This window comes from Oryzias melastigma, unplaced genomic scaffold (assembly GCF_002922805.2).
Source record: "Oryzias melastigma strain HK-1 unplaced genomic scaffold, ASM292280v2 sc00274, whole genome shotgun sequence".
Taxonomy (NCBI): Eukaryota; Metazoa; Chordata; class Actinopteri; order Beloniformes; family Adrianichthyidae; genus Oryzias; species Oryzias melastigma.
The window spans coordinates 80,811-92,156 of NW_023416900.1; the positions used below are offsets into that span (position 1 = coordinate 80,811).

Consider the following 11,346-nt stretch of genomic DNA (forward strand, 5'->3'; position numbering starts at 1 on the left):
AAGCCCCCACCACTCCATTCCACTAATCGTTTGTGTGGCGGTTAGCTTTAGCTGATGCAGCAGTAGGAAATCTTCAAACAGATCCAGAACTGGAGGATAAAGCTGCTGGTCTGCAGCAGCAACAGAACCTTTCATAAAAGTGTTGATTTGAAGACATGCTAGCGTCCGTCTGTAACACTGATGCTAGCATGCTACGATATTAGCTGCTAAAGCTAATGAGCTGCAGCAGCAGTAATTCATAAGACATTCATAATAGCTGTTTTTTATAAATGTAGTAACAGGCATGAATCCACTTTGTATTAACTTAATTAGTAAACTCTCCGTAGCATTACAGACCCAGTGTTGAGCTAAAAAAGTTCCTTAGGAAAAAAAAAGTGTTTTTTCATCTGAAGTTAATTATATGTTGTGACTTCCTCCATGTCTCCATTCAAAATTATATTTTTAAGACAACACCTATGGTTTTTCTTTGTAAAATCCTGTAATAATGTGTCTAGTAAAAAAATTGTTTAGATTAGAGTCAAAAACTAGATTTTGGTCACTGAGGTTGTGACCTCAAACTTAGAGCATCAAACCTCAAACAGTAACATCAGTTTGAGGGCTGTTGCCGAATGATTGTATCATTTTTCTTTATTACATGGTAGCTCACAATACAGCTACTGCTTTGTTCTAAAAACATTTTACAGCTTGTATTTAGTTGTACTTCATCTTCAGGCAAATTTCCAAAGGAGATATGAATATTAAATAGTTTTTTTCTTTTTTAATATTCTGTCATTTGTAACTTTTGTTAATGAAAGTAAAAGGAGGGAGAAAAAAAAAATCTATAAAAATTGAAAGTTGAATTTGGAATGAAAAAAATAAAATAAATCAGAGATTAGATTTTTCGTCCACATGGCCCAGCCCAAACTAGGGGTGTACAGATCACGGATATACCGGTTCGAGCCACATGCGTACTGCACCCCCCAAATATTAATCACCGTTTTCTCAGTTTTTGTAGACTTGGTCTCCAGACATGTAAATGTGAACAGAAACTACATGTTTTTACAGTTTCATTCATGTTTAAAGTTCAAAGATGTTAGTGTATATTTATGTTTTGAAGTACTTTAGATAAGATTTCTCAAATAAACATTTTAAAGTTTTTCAAAAAAGTAATTTTAGGCTTTTATCTTCTTGATTTTTTATTTTTTTTCCCCATTTTTTTCTGATCCGAGAATGGTCTGAACCGTGAGTTCTGTGGTCCGTTACAGCCTTACTATTAATCTTTGAGTGGTCCGTGGATCTCACTGTAGTTGCAGGACGGAGGCTGGACATTTATTTAGAGAATATTTCTGTTTTTAAACTTCCTGACAGAAGTTAGTGGTAATAACAGCAGTAAACTCCAGATGATCTCCTCCTCACACTGTTCTGATAGGAAAGACTGTCTGCGGTCATCTTCTGTAGGTGAGAACTTCTCTACGAGCTAGAACAGATCAACTGATCCATTTCTCCTGCATCCTGGGCGTAGCGTTGGTCGGACAGAGCGCGCTCAGGACTCACCGAAGCCATGACGGGCTCGATGGCTGCGGCCACGTCCGCCTGCTGGGTCAGCAGCATGGGCAGGCCCATCTCCATGGCAGCAGCCGCTCGCAGACGCACCTTGGAGGCCGAGTGCACCACCAGCGGTATGACCAGCTTCGCCCAGCGCACCGCCCCCTCCCCCATCTGGGTCGGCACTTGCTCCAGCAGCCTACACAGAACCGGGACAAGACGGGTTATGAATAGAGTTCGGTATCAATTATCATTTCCAAAACGAGTAGATTCAGATTTTCCGTGCACGTGACGGCTAGACGGCTATAGAAAAGCCGTCTACTCTTCTCTTTTTTTCATGGGGGTACTCCCCTAAATCAGGTGTTAATAACTCCTGTGATATTTGCATCTGAAGGATGAGCTAGTTTAAACTTTCATATGAACGTCTAAACTCAGGAGAGAGAGAAAAACAACAGTTCCAGCCGACCGCGGGTCGATTCCCATCGTTCACAGTAATTAGCGCTCAAAATATTTCCGTCTTTATTTTTTCCCTGATTTTTTGGGATCCAGATTTTTTTAAAAGCACGTCTCCTCTCCCTCACACTTTGTGGGCCAGTCTGTCACAAGCAGCATACCTGCAGCAGTGACATCCAGTCGGACCGAACCATTCTGAAATGAGCAGAGGGGGGTCCGAAGACCATGTTTACAAAACAAAATATATAAATATTGTTACCTTGACATTGAACATAAAAATATTTATAATTATATATTGGTTATTTGTTTACTGGATTTTTATTTTCTGTTTTATCATTTCGTCATCATTGGTTCCTAGAATCAGCCACCTTTTCCCCCTTTCAGCGGCCAGGAGCTGGTGGCGTTTGTAAAGTAGGTGTTGGCTGCTGCCACCAAATTCTCTATGCAGGAAAACCTTGATAATTATGTTAAAAAGTTACATTTTTAAAGTTGGCATTCTTCTAGCTTTTTGGACTATTTTGGCATTTACTAAGATTTTTTAGGATATTTGGAGTTTAGCTGATATTTCTGCTACATGCTAGCTGTTTTTTTTTTTTGTTTTTTTTTGCAAATTTAGTTTTTTTTCTGTTTTAAGGCTATTTTGAAGTTTAGCTATTTTTCAGTGACATGTTAGCTGTTATGGCTAACCTAGGTTTTTTTGGAGTGCTAATTTGGCATTTAGCTAACATTTTAGCTGGTTTTCAGTTATCAGCTGCACAGTTTTTAGCTATCAATTTCAGCATCTTCAGCAGCCAAATTCATCTTACAGCATTCACACCAGCATTATCACAGGTAATGTTATGTATCTAGTTCATAATTATGTTAAAAAGTTACATTTTTAAAGTTTTAAAATGTAGTTTTAGAGTTTAATAAATGTTTATCCTGTTTGTCCCGTGACCTCAGCTGTGTTTTGGATTTTGGCCCCCTGTGTGACTGACTTTGACCCCCTGATCTAAACTGAGCTGTAAATGCGCTTTACTTGATGATGACGTTGATGGCTTCGTGCTCCATCACCACAGACGGGACGGTGGAGCGGTTCCATATGCTCTCCAGAGAACTCAGCACCATGGGCACCTGTCAGAAAAACAGGAATCAGTGAAGCTCCTCCTCCTCCTCGCATCTCTCAACAGCGACTCACGTTTTTGCCGACCACGTCTGCAGGAAAGCTCTGTTTGGAGATGACCCATAATGCTCTGGTGCAGGTGTTTTTCTTTGTGGTCTTTGAGATCAGGGAGCAGAGTGCTGACAGGATTTCTGCGGCCAAAACGTCTGAAACAGCCAGAAAAAAATGAATCAACCTGAGCAGCAGCCCGACGGCGGCAGAAGCAAACGAGGCGTGGACACACTGACGCACCGGAGACGCACAACGCCACCTGGGAGTAGAACATGCAGAACCCCAGAGCCTGCAGGGCGGCGTGGGACAGCTCCTTGCTTGCACTGCCAATGTGAACCTGGGACACACTCAGGGGTTAGACGCAGCAGACGCAGCACGGATGCAGCCGTTTGTGTTCAAGCAGCCTCACCAAAAACACTTTTCCCAGACGAGGAAAATGCTTCTCAACTTCCAGGAGGAAGTGGCGTCCGTCATCTCCACTCAGCCGACTGCAAACACAAGTTCCTGTCTGAGCGCCAGGTCCAGACCGTCTCCTGTACACCGCCAGGCGGCTCACTTACTTGGCTATGGTGAGGTAGGCATCGATTTGTTCAGCCTCTCCAGCAGCATCGTCCTCCAGAGTCTCCAGCAACGGGAGGAAGCCGGAAGTGCTGGGGGGCCCTGCAGCCGCCATCATTATTGCTCACCTCCCTCTATCAAGCCCTTGAGAGAACACAAGTGGGAGGAGTCAGAGACACCTTCCCCGAAAGTTCCATTAGCCGTCATGCACCTGAGTGTGTGAAATGTGGTCTCCATATTTGACCCATCCCCGGGGGAGCGGTGAGCTGCAGACACAGATGCGCTGAGGAATCATTTAGTGGTTTAAACCACAGCTGGATTTATAAAATCAATTAATCATTTTGAATCTAAGCTTAACAGATCAATGATTGGTTCAGAAAAATATATGAATCAATTGAGCAGGTAAAGGTAAGCTCTACTAGCTTGATGCTAATGTTTAATGACATTTCTCATAGGACGGCTAATGCTAACACTCAGTCGACCTAAACACATATTGCTGACTAGATGAACATCTTTATAAACTCACAGACATGAATTTTCCTAAATATTTTGAAGAAATAATTTAAAGTAACTATTTGTGGTCTAAAACATTGTTTTTATGCTTATTCTTCTTGGAAAAATAAGTGTAATGCTATAGCATGATCTCCACCTAGTGGCCAAACTGAAACGTCCTCCAGGAGAAGCAGAACAATGTTTACAATGTTAATGATCTGAACATTTTAGTTAGAACTTCTCCTTTAGAGAATCCATGTAACACTGGATGATATTAACAATCTCATTATTTCACTGATACATTTCCAGTATGTGAACTGGATCAGATTAATATGAATATATTCAAATTAAATAGTAGATATTTAATGTATTTCTAAAGAAATGTGTAAACTCAAAATTTAATTGAAGAATAAAAAAGAAATAAATAAATCATAAATTGAATCGATTCTGGAAATCATCAATATCCAGCCCTAGTTTAAACCTCCCCAATATAACCCTGGCAGCATGAACGGACCATGGATTTGAACTCACGGTCTAGCCTCAGGGTGGACACTCTACCATAAGGCCGCTGAGCTGGTGCATGAGAGGAATGGAGGAGTAGAAGTGCAGCTGGCATAAAGGAGGGCAGCAAAACACCAAACATCAGCTCACATTTACACGTTTAATGGATTTAGAAGTCTGCTGATGTCAGACATAAAAAGTGAAGTCTCTTCAGCCGTCTGTGGATCCTCTGCCTAACACGTTTACACAAACAAGAAAACAGTCCTGGTCTGACAGGCGACCAGCGTGAGACAGGAGGATTAAAGTTTGTCTGCAGCACTAAACGCCAGATCATTCAAAAACACTGAAGACTGAGCATACAAAGAAGAAAACAAATCAGTTATTGAAAACAGCTGAGAATACATCAAACTTTCCTCTAGAATCATTTCATTTCACGTTAGCATTACAGCTTTGAGTGCTTATGTCAGTTTGACTCAGCGACGTGAAAACAAACCACACTGGAAATGAAAACTAAAACTGTGCGATCACATTCCCAGCTCGTGTCTGTGACGAGTCTTTTCCCTGCAAAGCAGACTTCCAGCAGAGGGAATGTTTGGGCTTCAAATGCACTAATGAGGCAGAGTGGAGCCAAGAGCAGAAAAGAGCTGAGAGCATTCACTACAACACAGCTGAAACTAAGAGACGTATCCAGGAGAGAAGCCGTCATCATTTCCAACAATAATCTTGTTTACTTGTTTGTTTGGACACATATTTATTTTATTATCTAGAACAAATACAAGAATCTGGAAAACTTCACCAGCACTGTTCAGTACAGGTGTTTATCTGAGTCTCACTAGTGGACGTTTGGGATCAAGATGTTCTGGATCCATTGCTGGTCAGTGAATCAGATCCAATCGGATCGTTCAAAATGAACCAAAATCTAATATGAATTACTGTTAAAGTGAATTGTTATTCACGATTTTAAGCTTTTGAGAATAGGAATACACCTTAACGCGCACAGAAGATAAACTGTTGGACTCAGCACATGTAGAGGTATAATGGTGAATGGTTTCTGTAAAGCATCTAGAGTATAACTCGTGCTGGGAAAACAAACAACAGCACAATACGAACCAGGACTTCAAACGTTTGACCGACCGGCTTCCAACCAAGTTGAACTACACGGAGCATTAAGGTAGAGGTGTCAAACTCAATCATCGAGGGGCCGAATCCAAAACACACCTGAGGTCGAACAGGATAAACATTTATAGAACACTCTAAAACTACATTTTAAAATTTCAAAACCATAACATAATTATGAACTAAATGTACAGCATTGCCTGCAATAATGCTAATGTGAATGCTGGAAGATGAATTTGACCGCTGAAGACGCTGAAATTGATAGATGAAAATAATGAAGCTAATAGCTCGATAAAATATTAGCTAAATGCCTAATTAGCCTAAAAAAACTTAAAAAGAAATTTAGGTTAGCCAAAACACCTAGCATGGAGCTGAAATGTTAGCTAAACTCCAAAATTGCCTAAAGAATCTTAGTAAATGCTAAAATAGTCAAAAAGCTAGTATAATGACAATTTTTAAAACTGTAACTTTTTAACATAATTATGAATAATAAAAAGGCAGGAATATTATTCCAGAATAAATCAACTTAAACCTTAAATAACTTTCAAGATTTTGCTCTCCATAGAAATATATTTTGTCAAAATTATACAAGTTAGAAATGAGTACAAGATAACATCGGGCCATTAACAACAATAAAATAAAATGATCTGGAGGGCCAGATCCGGCCCCCGGGCCTTGACTTTGACACACGATTAAGATGGATAAACTATTTAGATCATTATGGGTTTGGGTCAAACTCAAAGTAGAATTTAACTTTTTTTTTGAAGCAGTTTACCTGGAACAAACAAACTAATGTTTAAATATGTCCAGCACACAGCTGCAAAAATTAGAGCATCAAAAATCTGAAATTCTCTAATAGAACACAAGCCAAGCTCAAGAAAACAAGATTTTTTTTGTGTGTCATCAAATGTGTCATTAACAGTATAAGTGAACCAAACTTTAGTTCTCCTGAGTTACTCACTTGAAGCTCATAGAATAACGGTCAGCCTCTTCCCGACTCTCATTGGGTCAAATCTAGGAAACTTTCAGACTCCTTTCTAATCTCTCCCAAACGTATTGCTGCTCCTTTAGTCTGCAGTTCAAGCTATTTAAGCTATAAACTGACCAATCAGAGGCCTCAGTAATAGCATGCGCTGCACCTGGCCCCTCCATGAACGTTTGACAGGTTCTCCCGAGCTGTTTTCACAGGAAGGGGTGTGGACTTCTAACAAGCTCACTTCTGATTGGTGACAGCAGTTATCAAAGAAACCTTGATTCACTTCAATCACTGTCGTCTGGTTCCAACATGGCGCGTCTGCATCCAGGCAACTGAATTGGCTTAATTTCACTGGAGCCAGAGGTAAGGGATTTTCTATGGGTCATGATCTCACAGCCGCTCTTTCCAGTGCTATTATACAGTCAATGGTTCACCCATAAGGACCTTCAGGAGCAGGTGAGCTAGCTTGTTATCTCTACAGGCCTGGAAATAGTCAACTGTGGAACAGACCTTTAAAGGGTAACCAAACAGGACAGTTGGAGGCCAACTCGACTCGCAGTCCTGATTTGGAAAAATGCAAATAGGGGGGCGGGGCTAGGGGAGGCAGGCTAAGCGGAGGAGGTGTGGCCTGGATAAGTAATTGACAGCGAGTTTAGCTCAAGGTAATCTTATTATCGTCTTGATGGAAATAAATGCATAAAAATAAATCATAAAGTTCAGGAGGCCCGAGCAGGCTGCCTCCCCATCCCACAGCCGCTCTCTGTCTGCCGTCCGCCAGCTCTCCAAGGGCCGGTTTAGCGAGCTAGCAAGCTCCGCCACTCTCAGCATCGACATCGCAGAGAAAGCTCCACCGTTCTCGGCGTTGTGGGTCTTCCTCCGCCACTCTTGGCGTCAGCATCACAGAGTCCACCGTTTTCTGTAATACCTCGTTTTAAACTCTAGGGGCAGCACAGAGACTGTGTTAGACTATACTTTCACAAAACAGACAGACTTTTAAAGCCTCATTTATAAAAGTCAACAGCAAAACAAGTTGATTTGGTGTTTGGTTACCCTTCAAACTTCACATCTTAAATTAAACCCTGAGTTCAGTAAATGTTGTTTTCTAGCGCTGATGAGACTTGGCTTCATTCTGCTCTCAGCCACTTCAGGCTCCTCCCACTTTTTCTATCCACGACCCAGTTATCCTGTTCATCCAGATGAAGGAGGTTTCAGCATCTTTCAGCCCCTGAAACTTTTTCAGTATCAGACCGTTCGGTGTGAGCATACGCGTGTGCGCGTGCGTGTTCCGGGCCCCAGCATTATAGGACGCTGGTCCTTCGGTTCTGTCTGAGGATGTAAACACGAGTCTGACCGAACGCCATTAGCTGCGGGGTTCCGACGTCAGGTTCTGGAGCTCAGGGATCAGAACCTCAAGTCTGTTCCGAGTCCAGATGAACGAGGCGGGACGAGCCACCTGCTGTCTACCAGCTAGACTAGAGCGGCTCAGCAGACGGGGTTTTAGGAGTCCCGCCGGACCCACACACCCTGCAGAGAGCGGACGATGGATCCCCGGTACCATGGGCCCACCCGGAACCGACCTCACCGCCTCGCGCGCTCCGACCCCCCGGAGACACGCGCCTCGCTGGGGCTGCTGCGGCCTCCTCCTCCTGCTTCGACCGGGCCGGGAACGGCGGGAAGGATCCGGAAGCTCTGGTTCCGTCTGGTGCTGAGCCACCGCGGCGTCTTACCCCGCGAAATCTGCTGGCGCCAAAGCAGCACGCCGACGTAAGAAATGAACTCTAACCCCCGACGTCACACGTAGACACGCCCACTTTACCTTATAGGGAAAACCGACCAACTAAACAATAAAATCAAGCACATTTTATTTATGACACGTGGTTCCATCTCATAATGTTTATCAAAAATCCTCTAAAATAAAAACAAGCACGCACGTGCGCACGCAGGCAACTGCTCACGCGCACTATTTAATCCTAAAAATAAGCAAAAATCCTTGAAGTCCCGCAGACTGAACTAAAACTACAGATAACTGCACTGATAATGGGGTTAGTGTAAATATTAGTAAACTTTTGCATTAACAAAATAAACACATCGTTGAAAACGGGATGAAAACATGTCCTCTGAAATGTTGGTTTCTCTTTTCTGCCAAATGTGCTGTTTGGTAATGAGAATGCATACACATGATAGCAGTCACAACTAGACTCTCCAACAGTTAACCCCTTTTCTTTGGTCTTTCTGCTCGATCTGAGGCAGAGGTCTGCAACCTTCAACAGAACCATTCGGGTCAGACCTTCACAGACCAAAGCTGGAGCCAGAAACTCTCACTTATGGAGCCAAATCACGGCCATTAATATTTGAAACTTAAATAAAACAAATTGAAAAAAATATTGGTGTTTGGCCAAAAAAAGTCAAATATCCAAACTTGTTGCTTTTCTAACATAAATGTAATTATTTTCAGCTTCAAATGTTCTGGTTTTTAGGTTTCAAAACTCAAAATTTCACTTTCAAAACTTTTTGTTCACTTTCAACTCTTTTTTTGTTGTTGTTTTCAAATCTGATCATTTCTTTTAAAAACTTTTGGCCTCGTTGGGGCGGGGCTAACACGAAGGATCAATCAAAATCGACAGGGGTGGTAGCTTCAGTCCCGATGCATTCACTGACTCTGAGAACTGTGATAATTACAGTCAGAAAATGGCTGTGTTATCTGCTATAGTCTGAAGTAGTTCCAAGACTTGGGGCCTCGTCCGGGATAGATTCCATTTTTTTGTCCGTGTTTGGGCAATACTTAGTTGGAGGTCCATCTTTTTTAACCAGCACACTAATTTCATGTTTGTTCATTTCAGGACACAGGGTTTGGTTCATTTAATAAACCGTGTTCCTTTTATTTTTGGTGTCCAGTTTTCGTTGTTGTCCCCTTTTGTACCTCTGATTTGAGGTCTAATACATAGAAATACCACCATCATCCTCCATAAACATAAAGATCGATGGTCCTGATAGAAAACATGGAAATAGTGAGAAGTCTAAAGCTGTCATTGACTTTGAATAGACAAGATCATCCTAAACGTTCATTATTGAGAGTAAACTCACTCAGATCTTGTTCAAATGTTCTCTAGAAGTTCTCCTTTATCAGCTGACAGCAAAAATTTACTAGTGAAAAGTCTCATTCTAGTTTTTCCAGATCTGTGTGTACAATTGTAACACAGAAGTAATCATACATCTATACCATTCCAATATGGCGTCCAACTTAGCGTATGCAACAAGCTAGCATGCTATCTCTAGTGATATAACTCACTGACAGCATCTTCCTGCAAAACACCTTCAAGTGGACAGTCGTTGTCTTTGCCGCTATGTCAGGTTGGGGCTGTAAGATAGAGGCAGCGCATACAAACAGAGTTCTCAGTGACGGGGTGGAGAAGGGGGCGGGGTTGCTCCTCTTCCAGGGCCCCACCCACATCTCAGAGGGGTATTTCTAATGAACTCCTGCTGCTCTACAGAAAATATGACTTAGAAAAACGACACAAGTTTTTAAAATGTTGTATAAAAACGACATCATCATCATTAAAAGATCACTGCATCAAAGACTTTATTTTATACTATGAAGTAAACACACAACAGAAGGAACTTTTTAACAGAACTGAAGCCTCAGATTATTTTTACACAGCTCATCATAAGAATATTCTGGATTCATTTTTGAAATCACAATAAAAATGATCTCCACCAAACAAAGACACTTATTTAAACAAACTCTTTCTGCCAAATGTTCCTATGAAAACACACTGAATGCTGGATCTGAAAGTATTCAGATACACAATATAGGAACAAGAAGACGTTTGTGTCCAGGAGCATCATGTGTGCGTTTCTGTTGCGTTAAACGCGACATACTGCAGCCTGAAGCCGCCGCCGGTGACTGAAGCGTCCGAGAGGAACTTCAGGGTCATCACGTTTCCTGCAACACAAACGTGTGAGAGTTGTCACATGTAAGGTGGTCACGAATTAAGCCGATCAAAGCAAATAACCCTTTAACACTCGAGTTTGTGTTCTCTGATTTACTGGGATTTTATCACTGCTAGCGTGATCAACGTGATTAACATAATACGCTGATTCATGTAATAAATGATGGATTACATGTTTGTGTTAACACTTTGACAGCTGAGGCATCACCGGGGACACAATTGAACACAATTAAACACAAAATAAACAAAAATAAACACGAAATAAACACAAATAAACACAGAAGAAACACAAAGAAACACAAAATAAACAAAAATGAACATGAAATAAACACAAAATGGACAAAAATAAACACAAAATAAACACAAAAAACACAAATAAACACAGAAGAAACACAAATAAACACAAAAGAAACACAAAAGTAACACAAGAAACACAAATTAAAGCAAAAACACAGATAAACACAAAATAAACAAAAATGAACATGAAATAAACAAAAAAACACAAAATGGACAAAAATAAACACAAAGTAAACACAAATACACACAAACACAAAGTAAACACAAGTAAACACAGAAGAAAAACAAACATAAATGCAAAAGACACACAAATAAACACAAATACA

General features: G+C 41.2%; 2 protein-coding genes across 4 annotated transcripts in view; both read right to left on the bottom strand.

Moving 5' to 3' along the window:
- The window catches only part of rif1 (replication timing regulatory factor 1), a 35,487-nt gene extending 26,950 nt beyond the window's left edge, over window positions 1-8,537 (bottom strand). For 2 of the 3 annotated variants that reach the window (XM_024263953.2, XM_024263951.2), the window contains exons 1-7: window positions 8,351-8,537; window positions 3,691-3,832; window positions 3,540-3,618; window positions 3,371-3,467; window positions 3,155-3,285; window positions 2,996-3,090; window positions 1,534-1,723 (exon numbers count right to left, since the gene is read on the bottom strand). In XM_024263953.2, the coding sequence (XP_024119721.1) occupies window positions 1,534-1,723; window positions 2,996-3,090; window positions 3,155-3,285; window positions 3,371-3,467; window positions 3,540-3,618; window positions 3,691-3,806 (708 nt within the window). In that variant the 5' untranslated portion in view covers window positions 3,807-3,832; window positions 8,351-8,537. The remainder of the gene's footprint in view (window positions 1-1,533; window positions 1,724-2,995; window positions 3,091-3,154; window positions 3,286-3,370; window positions 3,468-3,539; window positions 3,619-3,690; window positions 3,833-8,350) is intronic. The other variant, XM_024263952.2, reaches the window with a different exon arrangement.
- Window positions 8,538-10,324: 1,787 nt separating this feature from the next.
- The window catches only part of tnfaip6 (tumor necrosis factor, alpha-induced protein 6), a 15,578-nt gene continuing 14,556 nt past the window's right edge, over window positions 10,325-11,346 (bottom strand). The window contains exon 7 of the mRNA XM_024263955.2: window positions 10,325-10,716. Within this exon, the coding sequence (XP_024119723.1) occupies window positions 10,616-10,716 (101 nt within the window). The 3' untranslated portion in view covers window positions 10,325-10,615. The remainder of the gene's footprint in view (window positions 10,717-11,346) is intronic.